This window comes from Schistocerca serialis, chromosome 1 (assembly GCF_023864345.2).
Source record: "Schistocerca serialis cubense isolate TAMUIC-IGC-003099 chromosome 1, iqSchSeri2.2, whole genome shotgun sequence".
Lineage (NCBI taxonomy): Eukaryota > Metazoa > Arthropoda > Insecta > Orthoptera > Acrididae > Schistocerca > Schistocerca serialis.
The window spans coordinates 501,872,316-501,895,170 of NC_064638.1; the positions used below are offsets into that span (position 1 = coordinate 501,872,316).

Below are 22,855 nucleotides of genomic sequence, written 5' to 3' on the forward strand. Positions count from 1 at the left end.
AAGCGGTTGTAGAGCACACACACATCGTACATGGCCACTGGACTACAGGTAAGATACGGAGGACCGTTCTTTTTATTGTTTAAGTTCCAAGTTTTGATTGTGGTGTGTTTGTGTGTGTGTGTGTGTGTGTGTGTGTGTGTGTGTGTGTGTGTGTGTGTGTGTGTTGGTTGGTTGGTTTAAAAGAGGGGGGAAGGGACCACAAACTGCTAGGTCATCGGTTCTTGTTCCGAATAAAACAATGCCACAAGGTTGAGAATCAAACAACCAAGACTGACAACACAAAATGGAGAGAAAGGAAAAAACCACAAGAACGACGGAAGGGCAACAAACACTTAAATGGGAAAAAGGGGAGAAGAAAACCACAGAAACGCAAGAAACAGGTAGAAGAGATTAAAACGACATAACAGATTACCATGGCTGGCTGATCATCAGAATAAAAAGGAGAAGCCAGTCGCTCTACAACACATTAAAACCTCCACACTAAAAGCACTAGGGTGGAGGACACAGAGGGACAAAGGACATGCGCTAAAACTTAGATCAAATGATAAAACACACCCTCACGAATAAAACGAGAAACTGAATCAGCCGATGAGGCGTTGTCAGATAAAATTAGCGGCAACGAGGCCGGTAACCGAAGATTTCGTCGCAGGGCAGTCAAAGTGGGACAGTGCAACGGTATGTGGGCCACTGTCAACCGACACTAAGGTGGGTCTTCACGGCGCAGGAGGTAGCCGTGGGTCGCCCAAGCGTGGCCAGAGCGGAGCCGGCAGAGAACCACAGAGTCCCTGCTAGAGGCCAGCATGGAGACCTGCCACACATTCGTAGCCTGGGATTCCGACGTGTCCTGGGATCCACACAAACACCACTGAACGACCGGACCATTCCAGGGCGTAGATGGACTCCTGGATGATCGCTACCAAAGGATGACGAGGGTAGCACTAGCCAATAGCTTGTAGACTGCTCAAGGAGTCAGTACACACAAGAAACGACTCCCCACGGCATGAACGGATGTGCTCAAGAGCACGAGATGTAGCCACCAGCTCTGCAGTGAAAACAATGCAGCCAACGGGCAAGGAATGCTGTTCAATACGTCCTCCATGGACATACGCGAAGCCGACGTGACCATCAGCCATCGAGCCATCGGTGTAAACCACTTCATGGCCTCGGACATGTCAAGAATCGAGATGAAGTGACAGCGGAGAGCGATGGGGTGACCTGAATCCTTTGGGCCGTGTGAAAGGTCCAGGCGAAGCTTCGGCCTAGATGTACACCATGGAGGTGTACGCGATTGGACCTCGAGTATAGGTGGTAAAGGCAAGGACTCCAGTTCAGATAGAAGGGATCGGACGCGAACTGCAGTTGTAAGCCCTTACCTGGGCCGCCGATGCGGGAGATGAACCGCTGTGGGTGGGAAAATGGCTCTGAGCACTATGCGACTTAACTTCTGATGTCATCAATCGCCTAGAACTTAGAACTAATTAAACCTAACTAACCTAAGGACATCACACACATCCATGCCCGAGGCAGGATTCGAACCTGCGACCGTAGCGGTCGCTCGGTTCCAGACTGTAGCGCCTAGAACCGCACGGCCACTCCGGCTGGCAAAGGGTGGGAAAAGGAGACGGTAATTCGGATCCACAGAACTACGAACGTGTGCAACGTAACTGGCGAGCAGTTGTGCACGCCTGACCTGCAGTGGAAGGACGCCAGCCTCCGCAAGAACGCTGGTCACCGGGCTCGTTCTAAAAGCCCCAGTTGCTATTTGAACGCCACATTGGTGCACTGGGTCGAGTAAACGCAACACTGAGGGCGCCGCTGAACCATAAACCAGACTCCCATAGTCAAGACGGGATTGAACACGGGCTCTGTATAGCTGCAGCAGCGTAGTGGGATCTGCGCCCCAGTTGGTGTTGCTCAGGCTGCGGAGGGTATTGAGGTGCTGCCAGCACTTCTGCTAAAAGCTGACGAAGGTGAGGAAGCCAAGTCAATCGGACGACGAAAACCAGTCCTAAAAATCGATACGTCTCCACTACTGTGAGGTGATCGGCAGTAAGATAAAGTTATGGTTCCGGGTGAACACTAAGACACCGACACAAGTGCATAACACACGACTCTGCAGCCGAAAACTGAAAGCAGTGGGCTAGAGCCCATGACTGCGCCTTGTGGATGGCTCCCTGCAGGCGCTGCTCAGCAACACCAGTACTGGTGGAGCAGTACGAAATGCAGCAGTCGTCTGCATACAGAGAGGGTGAGACGGACGGCCCTACAGCTGCTGCTAGACCGTTAATGGCCACTAAAAATAGAGATACACTCAATACAGAGCCCTGCGGGACCCCATTCTCCCGGATATTGGGGGAACTATGGGAGGCACTAACATGGGCACGAAAAGTTCGAAGGGACAGGAAATTCTGAATAAAAATTGAGAGCAGGCCTCGGATACCCAACTCGTATAATGTGCCAAGGATATGATGTCAACAGGTGGTTTCATACGCTTAGTGTAAATCAAAGAAGACCACAAGGTGTTGGCATCTGGGAAAGGCCTTTCAGATGGCACACTCGAGGGACACAAGATTATCAGTGGTAGAGTGACCCTGGCGGAAGCCGCCCTGGCACGGAACCAGTAGGCCACATGACTCCAGGACCCAACCCAACCGCCAACACACCACACGTTCCAGCACATCAAGCGGGTTTTTGCCGGGTTTGAGCACTGGTATGCTGGTGCTCTCCCGCCAGTGCGATGGAAAGATGCCATCGCACCAGGTCCGGTTGAAGATCACGAAGAGATGTCGCTTGTAGTCAGACGAGAGATGTTTAATCATCTCACTGTGGATCCGATAGGGCCCAGGAGCTTTGTCGGGGCAATGTGCAAGTGCACTGAGGAGCTCCCACTCTGTAAATGGGGCGTTATAGGGTTCACGGTGGCGTGTAGTGAGCGAGAGGACTTTCCCTTCCATCCGCCATTTGAGAGTGCGAAAGGCTGGGGGTAATTCTCTGACACAGAGGCACGAGCAAAGTGCTCAGAATCGCGTTTGGGTCGGTAGATAACACGCCATTTATGTTAACACCAGGAACACCTGTTGGGGTCTGGTATCCAAAAACTCGTTTGATCTTTCCCCAGACTTGGGAAGGTAACGCATGGCACCCAATGGTCGCCACGTACCTCTCCCAACACTCCTGTTTCCATCTTTTGATAAGCTGGCGAACGCAGGCCGTTTAAAGGCTATGAGGTGTTGCACGGAAGGGTGCCGCTTATGCCGCTGTAGAGCTCGCCGACGCTCCTTAATTGCCTCAGCGACTTCTGGCGACCACCAAAGGACTATCTTTCGCCGGGGGCACCCTAAAGAACGAGGGGTGGCGTTTTCCGCCGCAGAAACGATCGTTGTAGTTACCTGCTCAACCACCACATCGATATTACCATGTGGGGGAGATTCAATCGTGACAGCAGAGGTGAAAGCGTCCCAGTCTGCTTTGTTTAAAGCCCATCTGGGCAGGCGTCCATGGGCCTGACGCTGGGGCAGTGACAGGAAGATGGCGAAGTGGTCACTACCACACAGGTCGTCATGTGCTCTCCAGTGGATATACGGGAGAAGGCGACTGCAAACCGAGAGACCAACGGCCGAATATGTGCCATGTGCCACACTGAAATGTGTGGCGGCCCCAGTATTTAAGAGGCAGAGGTCGAGGTCGAGTTGTAACAGTAAAGTTTCGACATCTCTGCCTCTGTCAGTAAGAACTGTGCCACCCCACAAGGGGGTTATGAGCGTTAAAATCTCCCGAAAGTAGGAAAGGTTTAGGGAGTTTATAAATCAGTACAGCCAATGCGTTCAGGGGTACTGCACTATCTGGAGTAAGATATACGTTGTAACAGTTATTTCCTGTGTCGTCCTTATCCTGACAGTTACAGTTTCAAGAGGCGTTTGAATGGGCACGGGTTCACTGTATACTGAGTTCAGGACATAGACGCAAACTCCACCTGACATGCTATTATAGTTGCTACAGTTCCTGAATATCCCTTACAGCCATGGAGGGCAGGGGTCCGCATTCCAGGAACCAGGTTTCGTGGCGGGCAATGCAGAAGCAGGTGCAAAGCTTAAAAGTTGCCATAGCTCAGCCAGGTGGTGGAAAAAACCGCCGCAATTCCACTGGAGGATGACGTTATCGTGAGGCTGGGAAGGCATGAAGTGCGCAAAGAGGCAGGTTATGCCTCAGGGTCACCTGCTGCCTCCGACTGAGTATTTGTAGCCATTTCTATGATGGATGAAGCATTAGTGAGATCCAGGTCCACAGGGGACGCGAAGATCTCCACTGCATCCTTAGACGCCGAACTGATAGGGAGTGGTGGTGTTGGGGACACCAGAGGGTCCCGTTTCTTAGCAGACTACTACTTAGTTTGCTTGCTCTCTCGCTTCACTTCAGGGGCTTACTGGGAAGATTTCTCCGAAGCAGCTTCATGCACAAGACCGTGAAGCTCTTCGTCCAGCAGCTTTTGGCTCCTTACGCCACTGGCGAGTGTCTGCCGTGGCATTAATACCGACCTTGGAAGAGAGGGCCCCAAGGGACCCCTTGGTGCTCTCCACAGTTGAGACAAGTGAGAGGTGGCACACATGGAGTATCTGGATGCAGTGGACGTCTGCAGTCTCGACATGTGGCACTGGAAGTGCAGCAGGAAGACATGTACCCGGACTTCCAGCACTTAAAGCACCGCATAGGGGGAGGGACGTATGGTTTAACGTCACAGTGGTAAACTATCACCTTGACGTTTTCAGGCAATGAATCACCCTCAAAGGCTAAGATGAAGGCACTAGTAGCAACCCTGTTGTCTTTGGGTCCTCTGTAAACACGCCGCATGAAATGAACACCCCGCCGTTCTAAATTGGCGCGGAGCTCGTCGTCAGACTGCAAGAGAAGGTCACGATGGAAAATAATCCCCTGGACCATGTTGAGGTTTTTATGGGAAGTGACGGAAACAGGATATCACTCAGTTTGTCACAGGCGAGTAACGCTCGGGATTGGGCTGCGGATCCTGTCCGAATCAAGACTGCACCATTTCGCATCTTGGACAGCACTGTCACTTCTCCAAACTTATCCTCAAGTTGTTGAACGAAAAATTGAGGTAGAAAAGAGTCCCCATCGGTTCTGCTACAGACTAAAAACCGAGGCGAATATGGCTCTCTCCGTTCTGTAGCTCTACGTTCCTCCCATAATGTAGCGAGGGAGGGAAACGATTTAGGGACATACCTGTAGGCATTGTATTCTATCTTGCCCTTCTTAGAGACCGCTGGTGCCGTACGGTCACCAGCAACAGATGACTTAGTCCGCTTCATTGTGGGTCATCTGCCCTGATGCCACCCACTCCGATCAGGGGCTCCCCCCACGGGCGCCACACAGCCACAGCAAAGGCTAACTGGCATGATGACCATCGCCGGGAGTCCTGATGCCCCAGGAAGACAGGCATCTACTCTTCAGCATACATGGGGAGTTTACAGCTCAGGCATCAGCAGTGCAATCCCTGTGTTGTCAGGGGGCTACCGTCAAACGGGTACATGATGGCCCCGCCACAACAGACTGGCTACCGTGTTGGATATTGGGTGCAGAGAAATCCAATATTGTCGTAAGGGCAAAAGGGGACAGGAGACAACGGAAGAAGATGACATACCCCGGAAAGTGTCCTCACTCAAATAGTTGAATCGCAGATGGAGATGCAAAGCCATGACAAGAGATTCAGGAGATCGAATATCAGGGCACTCGTGCACCACGCAAGGCATCCTTCCCCATATGGCCTGCACTTCTGTAGAATTTTGAAAGTGGCACGTCAGACCATAGAATGGGACCTGAACTCATAGGGCCGAAAAGAGAGAGAGAGAGAGAGAGAGAGAGAGAGAGAGAGAGAGAGAGAGAGAGTGTGTGTGTGTGTGTGTGTGTGTGTGTGTGTGTGTGTGTGTGGTAAGGATCCTGCAGCACGTCTGTATGCCTGTGCAGCAGGTGATACTCCCAGCCTACCAGTCGACAATGATCAATATCTTCAACAGGGAACAAGTCAGTCTGTGGAACAGCCAGCTCAGTAGCTCCGCTTGAAATCTAGGACGCTCAGAGAGGTGTCTTGCTGTTCGCATTCGAACCTCGGCAGATTCTCACTGTGCTGAGAATAGCTTTGCAATACGAGTAGCATTCACTTCCTATGAAGCTCATACAGACCATAATGACTCACATGACGGAAACGTGGCATGATTATAGATCAAAAGAAGATTACAACAAAACACCTTTACATTCATACATGGACAACAACAGATTCGAATGCCTGCAGAGGAATACGATGCTTAACATTAAAGGCAAATATCGTATGGAGTTCACAGGAAACTTCTCTGTTAACTATGGATAACAATGTCAGATGACTGATGGCAAACGCTGAGAACGGATGGCATTGAAGCAGCTTTGCATGCCTCAGCGTCGTGAGCAGCGCAAATATATGTGTATCCGAAGCCAATTCCTCAGTTTCCAGCAACGAATCATCCTTCAAGGTTACAGCCACGTAACTGGCGTCGCTCATCGGAAATTGACGTCATATGACACGGGAATGTGGCCAACACCCATTAATCGAGTGCGTCTTTCAGCCGGACATTAATCGTGCTAGAATCCTGCCTACCAAGCTAACTCAGTCTCTCTTTCTTTCTTTTTTTGCGACATACACAAGTTTTAAAATTTAGCATAAGACTGTCTGGATTATCAATTCGCGTGACTGAAAATCAAAATACCCGATCGAACATTCGATGAGTTACTGAGATGAAACTTTGAGATTCTATTTTGAAGAATTCCGAATAGATTGTTTCTTTGGCTTATTAAGCTGTCACTGGCTGGTGGAATTTAAATTTGACCACTCTAAGGGGGGTCTGCAGACGATGAGCCTCTACAAAATTTAATAGAAAATCACGATTCCCATCTTAACACGTGCAAAACTTGTCGATAAATGTTCTCCCACTCCCTAATCCCGCCCAACTGCCTCAAGATAGGTCGCCTACGAATAGTTTGTCAGTATCATCACACTTCAAGCAGGAAACGGCCTCTTCTCGCTCCTTACATGTTGTCACTGATGAAGCCAGCAAAAGTGTTACAGTGAATCATGAGAAACGTGTATCAGTGCAGTTGGACTCGGGGTCGGACACGAGACCTGTTGAATGAAACCGAGCGAGGTGGCGCAGTGGTACGGTACGACACTGGACTCGTATTCAGGACAGTGTCTCCTATCCACCGTCCGGCCATCCAGATTTAGGTTTTACGTCATTTCTCACAATAGGTTATATGATGGTTGCATCGAAAGACCACGGCCGACTTGCTTCCCCAGTCCGACCTTGTGCTCCGTCTCTAATTACTTTTTCGTCGACAGGTCGTTAATACGGATCTTCTTTCCTTTCTTCCTGAAAGAAACTGCCGCATCATTTCGCATGTACAAATGCGCCCCTACGCAGTGTCTGTTTTACCGAAATTGCATACATGCATATGAATGCATAAATATGAGAAAATAGTGTCAGAAGGAATTGCGGCAGTCACTGGAAACTTATTTTTCTAACACGTAAATTTGTGTAGGTACTGAGGGAATAAACGCAAAGTATATTTCTTAACTCTAGGAGAAACCCACTCCCACGTACTTCAAGGAACTATTTACCTGTAGCAATTACTCTGCAAATCAGAGGACGGACCAGGTACTGAGTACAGTGTCTGTTGGACACTAATTTGAGCAGTAATGACGCCGTTCACCACTATGGCGACGATTTAATTGCGATCTTGTACAAATCGAAATACAGCGACGATAAATTTATGTCAACACTAAATTAATTTTTGGCCGAACGGTAAATTTTGATTAATATTTGGTCGATACCATTAATGAAGCTTAATGTAAATTAACAGGAATATAAACTTTCACAGCCGGTGTACACTCGGCGGTAAAAACAACAAAACTATGAATTTACCTAGTATTTTCAAATGGCGAAATTTTTGTTACCGTAATGAGACTATGACAGACCATTACTAAAAAAAGGGGGGGGGGGGCGAACAGTTTCCTACAGCCTTTGCGGTCATGTCATCATCACACTCATTCGGACTCATTTTTTTTTTTCTTTTTTAATGATGACGAACAAGCGTGATTACGGTCCGCCAGTTGCAGTCTGAGTTTTTCTGTTGTCGCTCAGCGTACAGCAGTAGTAGTATAATTTGCGACATGGTGCTGCATAAATCTTGTAAATATTTAAGAAAATGACGTGGCGGAATCACATTCACAATACAAGATCAAGCTTCATAGAATTACATGTTGATGCTTTTGGACCATTGAATCTCAGAATCTTCACTTTAAGTCGATATATGGAACGAAGACACCCTTCTCGGAACATTTCTTCACATCAAGAATGCAATACTGAGTCGTAAATACAATGCGTTCCTTAATTATATTTATTTCGCAAATGAATAACATATGTTATCTTTCTCTAATTTATGAATCAGTCCAGACGATGCGAAAATCATTCAATAATCAAGGGTAGTTTAGCAAGCAACGGAGACGCGAATTTTGGAGATTACTAGGAGAGACAGAAAATCACACAAATGGATCAATCAACAGACTGAATGGAATGTATAATTATGATCGGAAAGAGAACTAAATGCTGGCGAGTGGGACACGTTGTCAGGAAACTGCTCTTCATTTAAAAACGTGAAGACGACCTAATGGAAGGTGACATTATGAAACGTGCAGGTATAACATGGATGATACATGAAGACCTCGATGTATGTAAAGATCCAGAAGAAGCCTTTACCCAACAGTGAACGTAATATGAATGAGGGTGGTGGTGGTGGTGGTGGTGGTGGTGGTGGTGGTGATGGTGGTGGTGGTGGTGGTCGTCGTCGTCGTCATCATAGAAACTATTAACCTGATTCAGCTGCTATCTTCGTCACAAGGCTGTGATGCATATATCCAAGCAACACTGTTCTGTAACGCATAAGGACGAGATAGATAAAGCAGCCTAATAACTACATGGTGGAAATGAAAAAGTGCAAGACGAAGTTGCTAGAGATCTGCCAGTCGTACACGGAAGCCGCACGTCACATGGCTTGAGGTCAGCGTGACTATAGCGCCTAATGGGCTCGACACACAACACTAGGCAGTCGAAGAAACGGGAAAATACAGGCAGGCAGGCAGGCAGTCGGCGAATAGTTACGGTGCACTGTGATGGTGTACTCCATTGCAACATGGCCCGGAGGCAACATCTGAATGACTTCAGACGAAAAGCAGTCATCGGAAACTGGAACGAGGATGAATTGTGGAGAACACAGTCCAGAAATTTGGTATTGTTTACAGCATTGCTTCATGTGCATGTGGAGCGTTCCGAACCACAGGCACCGCTGTTCGGAGAGATGATGGTTGACCACGGCCAACTACAGCAGCAGATGAGCGCTACATTGTGCAACAGGGAAGAAGGGGACCACGTTTAACAGGACTGCAAGGTTCGCAATCTCACGCTCCACAGTGGAACGGTGACCGCAAGGGGGTGGTCTCTCTGCCCGACCACCACTCCGTTACGTTCTGTTGGCACCCGCCCACCGGCGGCACCGTTCGCGACGATGCTTACAGCATAGGGACTGGTCGAACGAGAAGTGGGGTCGCGTGTTCTTCTCGGATGAAAGCAGGTTCAGTGCGAGTACTTATTCTGGACGTATCCTCATATGGTGAGAGGTGGGAACACGTAATGCACCCAGAAACACTGTCGAACATGAACGTTTTGGTGGCTCAGGAGTTATGGTGTAGTGAGGCATAATGTTATTTGGGCGTATTGACCTACAAAATTTTGAACACGGTACATTCACTGGTCGGCGTTATTATGGCACTGTACTCCTTCCCTGTGCGTGGCCCGCATCTCGTGGTCGTGCGGTAGCGTTCTCGCTTCCCACGCCCGGGTTCCCGGGTTCGATTCCCGGCGGGGTCAGGGATTTTCTCTGCCTCGTGATGGCTGGGTGTTGTGTGGTGTCCTTAGGTTAGTTAGGTTTAAGTAGTTCTAAGTTCTAGGGGACTGATGACCATAGATGTTAAGTCCCATAGTGCTCAGAGCCATTTGAACCATTTGAACCCTGTGCGTGTTTTCTGGGGTTAATTCGACTCTGACTTCATTTTTATGGATTAAAATGTGGGACCGCATCGAACAGCGCAGATGGGAGAGCTCTTGGAACGAGAGGATGTTCGCGACTGGAGTGGCTTGCCCGTTGCCCCAACTCAAATCCCATCGTGACATGTATCAACGACCATCCAGCAGTTGTCTACCGCGCTGATGAAGGAATGGGACGGCCTACCGTAAGAACTCCTTACCAACCTTTTGGCCAGCTAGGGAGCACGTTGCAGAGCATGTACTGCTGTCCGTGGAGATCTCACAACCTATCAAGAACCATATCCCGTCTTCTGTAATGTCCAGGAGCCATCACAAATCGCGGAGATTCAGTGTATTTCTCGACTTTGACTATGGCTCTGAGCACTATGGGTCTTAACATCTGAGGTCATCAGAACTTAGAACTACTTAAATCTAACTAACCTAAGGACAGCACACACATCCATGCCCGAGGCAGGATTCGAATCTGCGACCGTAGCGGTCGCGCGGTTCCAGGCTGAAACGCCTAGAACCACCGACTTTCAATAAAAGTGTCATACACTGTAGCAGTTATTTCTACAGTATATAAGATTTAAGTTTCATCAAACTATGTTACTTGACACATCATGCGCAAGTTACTTTCGTCCTTAAGGTTTGCACACCAATGTACATCAACTGTTCACGTTTGGAGTTTCCGTCAATGTAGTCGCCACCAGAATGCAAAATTAATTTATTTATCTACATCAATACGTGATTTATAATCTTGCAGAAAGTGCCAGTTTTAAGACTTCGATACATCACAGCGTTCCTTATTGAGAGTATGTTTCTACTCCAAATCTCGAGGACGCACTTTCGTAACACAGTTCAAGTTGGGTTGGAAGATTTTCAAACATTGAAAATCATTACTGAGAAATCGAATACACGCGGTGAGTTGAATAAAGAGATAGAATATATCCAATATGTACGTGCCCCGCAAAGACTAGTATGTGCTTGGTCACTCAACGACAACGTGATTCGCCAGACAAATAATGAATTAACAAACTCTAACAGATGGAAATTTGACACCAGAGCAAGCATATTTGCGATATCCATAATCGATAGAACTTTTAAGCCCGTTATTCACATTGTCACCATAAACAACTGCTTCGAAAGCAAAAGGACTGACATATGCAACCGTATGTTCTGACTACCTACGAGAAAAAGAAATGCGATTTGAGCATCAAGTAGGTAAAAGAAATGGACAGTTAAAATTGTAAACATCATTAACTGAACACTTCATTCACTGGTGGGACGTAGAATGAATTCGGTAAACACATTAGTACCTTTGAATTTCGCAAAGTGGATAGAAAGCTTCTGTTTCATTTTTACGTACTTACGACTTCCTTTTCGCCATCCAAAAAACTGCCATTCAGGTGTCCAAATTCAGATGTACTTATTTCTTTTTTTTTACTTAATAAATTAATGTATTTATTTATATTCTTTGACATGAAAGTAAACTGAGGTGCCAAAAGTCATGGAATACCTCCTAATATAGTGTAGGACCTCTTCTTGCCCGACGTTCTGCAGCAACTGGACGTGGCTTGGATACAAGTCGCTGGAAGTCCCTTGCACAAATATTGTGCCCCGCTGCCAGTATAGCCATCCATTATCACCAAAGCGTTGCCGGTGCAGGTTTTTGTACTGACCTCTCGAATGTCCCATAAATGTTCAGTGGGATTCATGCCGGGCGATCTCGGGGCCAAATCATTTGCTCGAATTTTCCAGAACATTCTACAACCAATCGCGAACAATTTTGGCTCGGTGACATGGCGCATTGTCATCCATAAAATTTCATCGTTGTTTGGGAACAAGAAGTCCATGAATGGCTGCAAATGGTCTCCAAGTAGCCGAACACAGCCATTTCCTGTCAATGATCGATTCAACTGGGCCACATGACCCAGTCCATTCCACGTAACCACTGCTCACACCATTACCGAGCCACCACAAGCGTGAACAATACATAGTTGACAACTTGGGCCGACGGCTGCATGAGATCTGCGCCACACTCGGTCTCTACCATCAGTTCTTACAAACTGAAATCGGGACTCATCTGATGGGCCACAGTTTCCCAGTCGTCTAGGGTCCAACCGATATGGTCACAACTCCAGGAGAGGCACTGCAGACAATATCGTGCTGTTAGCAAAGGCACTCGCGTCGGTCGACCGCTGTCACAGTCCATTAACGCCAAATTTCACCGCACTGTCCTAAAGGATACGTTCATAGTACGTCCCACATTGATTTCTGCGGTTATTTCACACAATGTTGCTTGTCTGTTAGCACTGACCGAAACGCCGCTGCCTTGGTCGTTAACTGAAGGCCGGCGGCCACTGCGTTGTCCGTGGTGAGAGGTGATGCCTGAAATATGGTATTTTCATCACATTCTTGACACTGTGGATAGCGAAATACTGAATTCCCTAACGATTCCCGAAGTGGAAAGCCCCATGCGTCTACCTCCAACTACCATCCCGAGTTCGAAGTCTTTTAATTCCAGTCGCACAGTCATAATCACGTCGGAAACCTTTCCACATGAATCACCTGAGTACAAATGGCAGCTCCGCCAATGCACTGTCCTTTTATTCCTAGTGTGCGCGATACTGCCGCCATCTGTATATGAGCATATCGCTATCCCATGCCATTTGTCACTTCAGTGTAGAACAGCTGTTAATACCATACTCACTTGCTACGATGATTACCCACATCCTACTCCTCATACCTGAAAACAGTGTGGTATTGTCGTCGTCGCCGTCGTCGTCGTCGTTGTTGTTGTTGTTTATGTACAAACTCTCTGTAGTAGACATTTGAACACTGTGTTACTATCTTCTAACACCATCTGTATTAAATTCATGAAGAAATAATGACTAGCCGGCCGGAGTGGCCGAGCGGTTAAAGGCGCTACAGTCTGGAACCGCACGACCGCTACGGTCGCAGGTTCGAATCCTGCCTCGGGCATGGCTGTGTGTGATGTCCTTAGGTTAGTTAGGTTTAAGTATTTCTAAGTTCTAGGGGACTTATGACCACAGCAGTTGAGTCCCATAGTGCTCAGAGCCAGCCAAATAATGACTACATGCACAATTATTTATTTTGGGTACACAGTTCAAATGGGTCTGAGCACTATGGGACTTAACATCTAACGTCATCAGTCCCCTAGACTTAGAATTACTTTAAACCTAACTAACCTAAGGACATCACACACATCCATGCCCGAGGCAGGATTCGAACCTGAGACCGTAGCAGTCGCGTGGTTCCGGACTGAAGCATCTAGAACCGCTCGGCCACAACGGCCGGCGGGTGCACAGTATCTTGTGGGATTTTCAAAGGTAATTCAAAAACCAGTTAGTCATGTCTTGTAAGCAACTAATTTTTTGAATTTAGCAAGAGACCGACCGTTCAAGAAACTTGAGTCTTTCAGGCTGAAGTGTGTTGTGAAATATTTCAACGTGTCGATAACACAATGTCTTGCCGTGCTTCTGTGACAATAACTTATGTTTATACACTCATGTTAAAAAAAAAGAACACCTTGAACGACTAGAGATATGGCGTTCATATTCACAGTACATGCAGATTAGTATGTTCTGCAAAAGTGATTTGCATTTGAGACATCTCGGTTCAGCATGTTAGCTGTTGTCTAGAAGGCACACGGTGCGCCACGGGCCCTCGTAGCTTGTTCCATGCGTGATGGCATCCAGCACCCCATACCATAAGGCCTTGATGTGGCGCTATATGTCTTGTGACAATGTCGTCACTGTGATGCCGCTCCTCCCTGTCCACGGCGAACCAAAATGAGGGCGATAATTTTCACGTAAACAGAACCTGGATTCGTCCGTAACCACTATCTGATGCCATTCCCGTCCCAAGTGACATTGCTCCATACACCACTGCTATCTAGCATGTTTTTGCACATTCGTCAAACGTATGCGGAGAAGTGGATGGCGAGCACGTAACCCATGCCGTAATAAACGGCGACGGACTGTCAACCCTGATAGTGTACGACATGTTCCAATGTTGCGCCAGTGGAATCAGTTATCTTCTCCCCATGGCAATTCACGTTTCACAATGGAAAAAGTAAAAAGAGATGGGACAAAGTGAGTGTTGGCATTCTTTGTCGAAATCTGTCGGACAGCTGTTATTCCCCTGCACACTGAAACCTATCAATCGAAAGGCTTCTACAGATCGCGTTTACGTTATTCTTTGAAACCAAATATGCTGAAGAACTTAGTGCTATGAGAAATTTAGTAAGGTACGAGGAATGATATTCTGACAGTAATTTTATTTTTTCTCTTGTACAAATTCTAATGAAACTTTTCATAATTTGCACCAGGGGATTGTTGGTCTGCTTTAAAAATGGTTCAAATGGCTCTGAGCACTTATGGGACTTAGCTTCTGAGGTCATCAGTCCCCTAGAACTTAGAACTACTTAAACCTAACTAACCTAAGGACATCACACACATCCATGCCCAAGGCAGGATTCGAATCTGCTACCATAGCGGTCTGGTCTGCTTTAAAGTTTAAAAAATCTGAGTCTTCATTTTTGTGATAGAGAATGTTTTTCGTGGCAACCTGAGAACGTGAGGGATATCAAATGATAAATACCATCGACCGTATTAAAAATACTACACCTAGCGAGGTGGCGCAGTGATTAAGACCATGGACTCTCATTGGGGAGGACGTCAATTCAAAATTTTTTAGTTTACCTACATCACGTAAGGCAAATGCAGGGATTGTTCCTTCGAACAGGACACGGCCGACTTTCTTCCCCAATCATACGCCATGTCTTTAATGACCTCGTCATTGACGGGACTTTCAACTCCAATAATCCTTCCTTTATATTATTCTTATTAACCGCTAATGTATATTTCGAAGCACAGTTCCATACTCAGAGCTCCAGTGCAATGTCAAATTGTCACTTTCAAATCGTGGTGACGTTTCATCAATTGTGTTCCGACCACTAAGACATGCTTCTCCCAATACAGTTGGTTTAAAGTTCGCAGAATGAATAATTCATCCTAATATGGGTTTACCTGTAATGGAACTTCCTGACAAAGTTCGTACTGAATAGGGATTCATACCCTTGCAATTTGCGGGTAGTCATCTTATTAAGTAAATGGGCTTTTATGAACGCTTCACGGGTTGATGCAAGGATTATACGTGCTGATACATGTCTCCTAAGTATCTGTTCTCCACAGACGAACTCACAGAATACCAATGTAGCAAAACTTGCAGTTTATTATGAGGAGAAAGGCTATTCGATTACTGAAGCCTCCATTCGAGCCATGAGACGTGTCTGGATTGTCAGTCGCTGAAATAATTGCTCTCTAGAAATTATTGTCCCAACTGAAATCCTGGTCAGCTAATCAGCTCTCATGTCATGAAATTACGATAAAATCGGGTAACTTTAAGGGAATCAGAAGAATTCGTCATTAAACTTGACATGTAGCTAAGCAATCAGAATTTTCTGCGTATTTTTCTTTTCCTGCATTAAACTTGGTTTTAAAGGATTCCATTGGTAAGTTCCTTGAAAAGGACAGAAAATTAATGTGTACTTTCTCGTCGACGACTTTATTAGAGATGAAGCGTAAATTGGTACTTAGGAGCGATGGGGAGTAAATCCGCTTGCGCCCTTTGCAAAGGAATCATCCCGGCAGTTACCTTACGGGACTTAAGGAAAAAGTAAATCTGGAAGTTCAAGCGGGGGCTTAGAATCGTCGTCCTCCTGAATGCAAATTCTGGGTCTTACCATTGCGCCACCTTGTTCATCATCTACCACGCTCTATATCTGAAATCCAATGGTGGGAACGTCTCAATCCTCGTTGTCGAAGTCGGCGATGAAAGCTAGATTGTCGGAGACGGCAACGCTACAATACAGCATCAAAATATCTACAAAAGAAACTGAAAGGAGGAGATACTTATTTTCATTGGGATCGATGGTGCAGAACGGGAAGTTCTCGGCGGCCGCCTGGCTCTTGGTGAGGACGTTGAAGAAGGTGGACTTGCCGACGTTGGGGATGCCGACGATGCCCACCTTGAGATTGGTGCCCACGCGGCCAATGAGCGGCTTCCTCTCGGGCTCCTCTACCTTCTTGGGCGCCATGGATGCTGAAACAAATGCACGCACACAGTGTAGGAGAGCGCACACGGACGCAGGGAAGGGCAGGTCCGCTGGATATGCTAATCGGGAGGGACGGCGAGGCCCCGGGCAATCGGCCCTCCTCGACCGGACACGCCCATCACCGCCGACTGCACAGCCCCCCTCGGCTCGGCTCGCCACGCAAGTTATACTTTCTTGCGCAATGACCCATTCGTCTCCGCGCTCCGGCGCTGGGCCTGCCTGCCCCCTTCGCTGATCGCCGCCCATTCTCCCGCCCCCTACACAAATTCATCCATCCACCTGCTCCTTCCGCCAGCCTCGCCCGGAGAACGTATAACGAGGAGATGGAGGGATGGAGATCTTTTAATCTGGGCGCGTACGTACGTTCACTGTGCCCGGAGCCAGAAGGCATTTAATGGCCGGCGTAATGCTGGACCTTTCGATACGGAGTCTGCAATCCCGATTGCCGAAGAATGGGCCGGGAAGGTCGGCTGGGGGAGGAGGGACAAGGAAGGGGTGGAAAAGAGAAAGAAACAGTATTAATGTAATTACGGCGCCGCCCGCTTGGTCTTCTCTGCCGACGCCGAACGTCTAATTTAGAAACCAGATTCCTTATAAATGGAGAGCAACTACGGCCAATCACAATTTCTTGACGGAGAGCACCAAGTTCTTCCACTGAAAATTTACATATGTGGCGGAAATCGTATCTACTTTTTTTTTCCAGCTTGCGTTGGCGGCAAACGCCGCCGAAGGCTGCCCGCCGAAGTTTACGCCCCAAGATTTAATGCTCGCCAGGCGTGGCTTAATCAGAATAAAACGGAAAAAAAGGAGCGGGAGAGTGAGAGAGGTAAGTATTTTGGCTGTGGGGCCAAGGAAGACCTAAGAATTGGGCTTATAGCTATAATAACGTGTCGATATTGCCTGTACTTTTGCATCCCAACCTCTCTTCTTCATTAGACGATGCCTTAGGCCAACTGATATACGCGCCTGCGGGTGTCATTATATTGGCCGAGTTAACCCCATTCTCATACCACAAGACGTGGTTCCGCCCATGCTAGATGTTAAGGCGTTCGATGAGCTCGAGTTGGTCCCTAATTATGGAGCAATCATCACAATTAGCAGTGCGTATAGGTACATCAGCAGAGAGATGCAGATTCGCATGTAAACTGCCGACGTGAGGAAATTTAGGTGTAACAGCAGACGGCCGAGTTCGAGCTTGAGAGACTATGTTATGACCAAGACATTCGGCGATAGTTAAGCAGCTGCGCTGAATCAATGCTGCGCAATTCACACGATTTTTAAGTTATTGTCGATACTTGAAAGGGAGGTCAACAGCTATGATTTTTTACTTTCACGCATTTATAAAGAATAATTTTCTTTTTACTCTCAAGAGTTGGCAGACTTTTTATCTGTCTGGGAGTTAATGTAATTTTATATTGATATGCTAATCTCGCGAAAGAGCATGCGAATACTGAAAACTATGAGGTAAACTTCCCATAAAAAAGCGCCATGAGATACGGTTTGCGTGTGAGAAACGTCGAAAGATGCTTTGTTGTTTCATCACAGTGCAACAGCTCGCGCTTTAAATCTTGCTGCCACAAAGGCACGTGTCTCTGGTCAAGTTATTTCTCCCCTTACTTCATACAGCACCTTGCACCTCCTCCTTTCTTATTTTCTCATGCCTTGTAAATGCTATAGTTCGTTCTGATGTAAGTTTGTTCCTCTTGTTTGATTAAACTCAATGTTTTTGCTACTAAATTGGTGATACTTTTTGTGAATACCTTGTTCACTAATTTATCACATCACAATGAGCATACCTTCTAGTTTTTATATGCTAGGCATTTCTTCTGATTCAACACTTGAAAATACTTGACACTAGATGAATTTGTTGCCTCTCACTTTCGTATAGAGGGCTACAACGAATTTTACACGTCGCGTTACGGTAATTTCAAAGTGTTTATCAAAATGCTAGGTACTATTTATTTCTGCTAACAATGTTTTCCAAAAATATTTATTTTGCTGTAACTGCACCGTCAGCAACGCTTTCACTCGAAAGTGCTGCGCTTCTCCCGATACCCTCGTATTTTCTACCAGTTAGTTACCGTTATGCTTAAGCCTCCGGTACCAATCGAGCCGTACGCCACTCTCTCCAACAGTCCTCTAATACAGTAAACAAAGCAATAAAGAACCTTAAAACTGTTTTCTTAAATATCACAATGCTTTCGCAGGAATGGTAAAACTGTCTTCCCACAACCTATGAAATGACACATTCTGCCTGTTACGTGCAAACATACTATTTAACCAAGAAACTGAGTTTTCCACATATGCAGAGCTCTGCCAGAGGTGAAAGAAACAGCAGAACACTAGAAAAAATTATAGCATCGAGCATGAATCGAACTCTTTAACAGTTCGCTGTCAAGTACGACATCCATTCAGCGATTAGTCATCCAACAATCCTTTACTATCACCAGTTTTCCGGTGGTGTTATGCCAGACTTGTTAGTTCATCACAATGTGATGATAGAAGTATTGTATCTCTTACGTTTCTTGAAGACACTTGTTCCTAAAAGCCTAAGAAATAAATCTTAGAAGAATGTAACGATAATCATCTATATATACCTGTACATGATTACTCTGCAATTTTGGCAGAGCATTCTTATAATCACTTTCAGGCGATTTCTCGAGCGTTCCACTCTGCAACAGCACGTGGGGAAAATGAACACCTGATTTTTTTCGTGCAAGCTCTGATTTTTCTTAGTTTATTATGACTTATTTCTCCTAATGCCAGAAAAGGTTCATAAAATGTCGAGCTTGTGAAAACCGCTCTTTATTGGCACAAAGTAATGAGTCTATCGACAGGTGATCTCAAGCTGATACATATTTATACAATGCCACGAGGCGTTTGATACAGTTCCTCACAAGCAACTTCTAAACGAATTGCGTGCCTATGGAGTATAGTCTCAGTGGTGCAACTGGATCGTTATCTCCTTTCAGATTCAAATGGTTCAAATGGCTCTGAGCACTATGGGACTTAACATCTGAGGTCATCAGTCCCTTAGAACTTAGAACTACTTAAACCTATCTAACCTAAGGACGAAACACACATCCATGCCCGAGGCAGGATTCGAACCAGCGACCGTAGCGGTCGCGCGGTTCCAGACTGAAGCGCCTAGAACCGCTCGGCCATTCCGGCCGGCCTATCTCCTTTCAGGAAGGTCACAGTTCGTAGTAACTGACTGGAAATCATTTAACGAAACCGAAGCGAATATGGGATTCGCCAAGGAAATGTTACATGTTCTCCGTTGTTCTTAATCCATATAAACGATTAATGTGACAACGTCAGCAGCCCTCTTAATGATGGTATCGCTGGCCGTCTAGTAAAATCAATAGAACATCAGAACGATTTTTATTGTCACAAGATATCTGCATGATTCCAAAGTTTTTAAATTACACTAGCCTCATTTGGGCATTGAAGGGAATCAATGGCAACAGCAGAAAATTTGAGCACTGCCGGGACTCGTACCCGCATCTCCCGCTTAACGCGAGCGGTCGCTTTAACCGCCTCGGCCATCCAAGCTCGCTTCCCACCCGACGCGCAGCGTAGCGTCACCTACCCGTGAACCCCTCACTCGCCATTACCGTTTCCCGCAAGAGACGGGGCTTGGTGTGCACCCGCATGGAAAGACTGGATCTGCGGTCGTCGCATCTTACTGATATATATGTGTGCATGACGCGAAAGGGCTACTGCTAAGAGTAATTCGCAGCACGTTCGGTTAAGAAACAGGAAGGTGAGGCAGACCCGGATCGACCAAGTCCGGTTGATTAACGACCGTGGTTGGTGCATCAGCCAGACAGAGTGGTTTTCAAAGGGTTTTCCACACTCGTTTAGGCAAATATTGGATTGGTCCCCCAATTTCCACCTCAGAAAATACGTCACACAAACAGAAAAAAGTTTATACGATTCACGGACAGGTGGTGCACAAGACTTCCCCCAGGTAAATGGCGACTGAGGCGACTGGAAGGGCATCCGCCCGCAAAGTTAAGTAAAAATAAATTTGCCGAATCTTGAGTACAGCGGAATCCGTACTATACTGGATTAACACTAACAAGGGGACCATACAAACTCCCCCTCACCGAACTGATTCATACCGACAGGATGCGTAGGCACGACTAGGATTTTAACATATGTAAACAGGAAGACGCCACTCTCGACCGTTTTCGAGAAAATCGAGTTTGAAATTTTCAGGCGTACTTATATGTGTAATTTATACGATTACTAACACTTGGGCGCTCCGCAGCGTAGCGAGTAAGCGCCTAGTTTCATAAGCGCGGACCGAGCGAAGTGGCGCTGTCGTTAGCATACTGGACTCGCATTCGGGAGGGTCGCGGTTCAAACCCGCATCCGGCCATCCTGTTTTAGGTTATCCGTGATTTCCCTAAATCACTTCAGGCATATGCCAGGATGGTTCCTTTGAAAGGGCACGGCCGACTTCCTTCCTCATCCTTCCCTAATCCGAGGGGACCGATGACCTCTCTGTTTGGTACTTTCCACGAAATCAACCAACCAATCAGAAGTGCGAGGTCTCTGGAACGAATCTCACTGTATTTACTTTTTTTTAATTACACGTATTTCAAACAACAATTGTGCAAATTGCCAATACCTAATTAATCATTTATAATCTTTATACTGAAAAAAGGAAGAATTTTTTCGTAGAGAGATTGGAAATAAAGAAAGGATGGGAGAGAACATTCTATCAAATCAGCTTAGTCATTTTGTTCATATTATTGTATTTACATCTGTGACAAGTATAATATGTAATCTATGCCGCACGGCACAAGTCAGGATGCTACTGATCCTAAAACAAGGAAAACAGTAATATTCCGACATGTAGAGCATGTAATGAACGCCGATTTTTTTCATACCAATGGTCTTTTCGGTGTGCCTATTGCACAACAAACTTGGAAACTTCGTCTACATTCATGAACGGTTCTTGATCATTACACAGATTCGCGGCATACCATGTATATAGAAGCACGTCACCGAACACTGATACCCGTAACTAATGGTGTATGATTGATTGAATTTTTATGCAGTAATCTCTTCAAACTCCCTCTCTTCTCTATGATTTATAAGCAATTTTGTAGTAGTTATAAAAGGTTCTTCATCTGCCTGTAAAAATAAACGTCGCAAGGCTGCATTAATAAAGTACATTTTGGAGGTGTTACTTCAATAGTGCACGTTGGGAGACGATCTCCATGTCAGAAAGTTTCCGTTGCAATTAAAATGAAAGTCAGTGGCGACAGCGAGATTCGATGCCGACATCTCGCGCTTAGAAGCTAAACGTTTACTTGCTCAGCTGCGGACGCTTTAAGTCGCAAGTATGAAAGCACGTCAAAAATTTTCGCACTCTATTTTCTCGAAAACGATTCCTGTTTACATATGCTGGTGTCCTAGTCGTGCCCCACACAAGCTATCAAAATGAATAAAATTGGTGAGGGGAAGTTCGCACGGGCCCCTTATAACGAGATGATCGGCATGATGCGAAAACTGACAATTCGCCCCAAACAATACAAGTGTAAAGTCCAACACATGAGTACTGGAAAACATTCGTTACAGTTCTGCTACACGCTAAATAGCTCGAATTTAAAGATTATAGATTAAACTAATTACCTATGGTTTACAAGTAGAAATAACTTAAATGGGAATCATCACACAGAAAGTGTTATGGAGGCGGCGAACCAAAGACTGTGTGTTACTGGGAGCAGTTAACAGATACAACAAATACACTAAACAGACTGGCTACACTACGCATGTCCGCCACCTTCTGGAGTATTGCTGCGCCGAATTATGTCCTTACCACAGAGGATAGACGGAGGACATGCAGAAAGTCGACAGCAGGGCAGCTCGTTTTATTACTATCACGAAACAGGGAGAGAGAGAGTCAATGATATGAGAGATGTGGGGTGGCACTTACTAGAACAAAGGTGTTTATCGTTGCGGTGAGATCTTTTCATGAACGTCCGGTCGCTAACTTTTCTTCTGCTTTTCTTACTCCCACCTACAGATGGAGAAATGAGTACCGTAATAAAATAAGTCAGAAAACACACGCAAAATTTCAGGTTTTCATTTTTCTCATGCGCGGTTCGAATGTGGAACGTTCGATAAATAGCCTGAAAGTGATACTATGAACTCTTTGCCTAAGTAACGGACGCATTGTACACAAACGCACGTATGTGAGGAAACGAAAGGAGCCCAGCGCTTACCATCTCATCGACAGAAATGTATACTCATGCAAGTTACGACGGAGTTACAGTTAGCTGCTATGTTGGTGAGACATCGCCCGCGTTGCCACGGCGCACTGTAGTTCTGTTAGTCACGTGACAGGGAAGTTTCAGGTCTTTGCACTGGCAGACGATTGAGAACCGAGCGCAGAATATAGAAAACACACAAAATGAGTCCATTTGATCACGGCCAGAACGTGGGTGTCCGACATAGGGACATTCCAGCTCCGAGGCACCCGCAAACGGCTTTTTATGTTCCAAGTCAGTTTCCACAGGGAACACGTGCTGGCGACAGAGATCACCGCTGACTAATGCGGACTGAAAAAATGTAC

General features: G+C 46.3%; 1 protein-coding gene across 1 annotated transcript in view; it reads right to left on the reverse strand.

The window, feature by feature from the left end:
* LOC126474138 (obg-like ATPase 1) overlaps positions 1–22,855 on the reverse strand; it is a 314,868-nt gene that overhangs the window by 243,890 nt on the left and 48,123 nt on the right. Inside the window, exon 2 of the mRNA XM_050101582.1 lies at positions 16,065–16,250. Within this exon, the coding sequence (XP_049957539.1) occupies positions 16,065–16,245 (181 nt within the window). The 5' untranslated portion in view covers positions 16,246–16,250. The remainder of the gene's footprint in view (positions 1–16,064; positions 16,251–22,855) is intronic.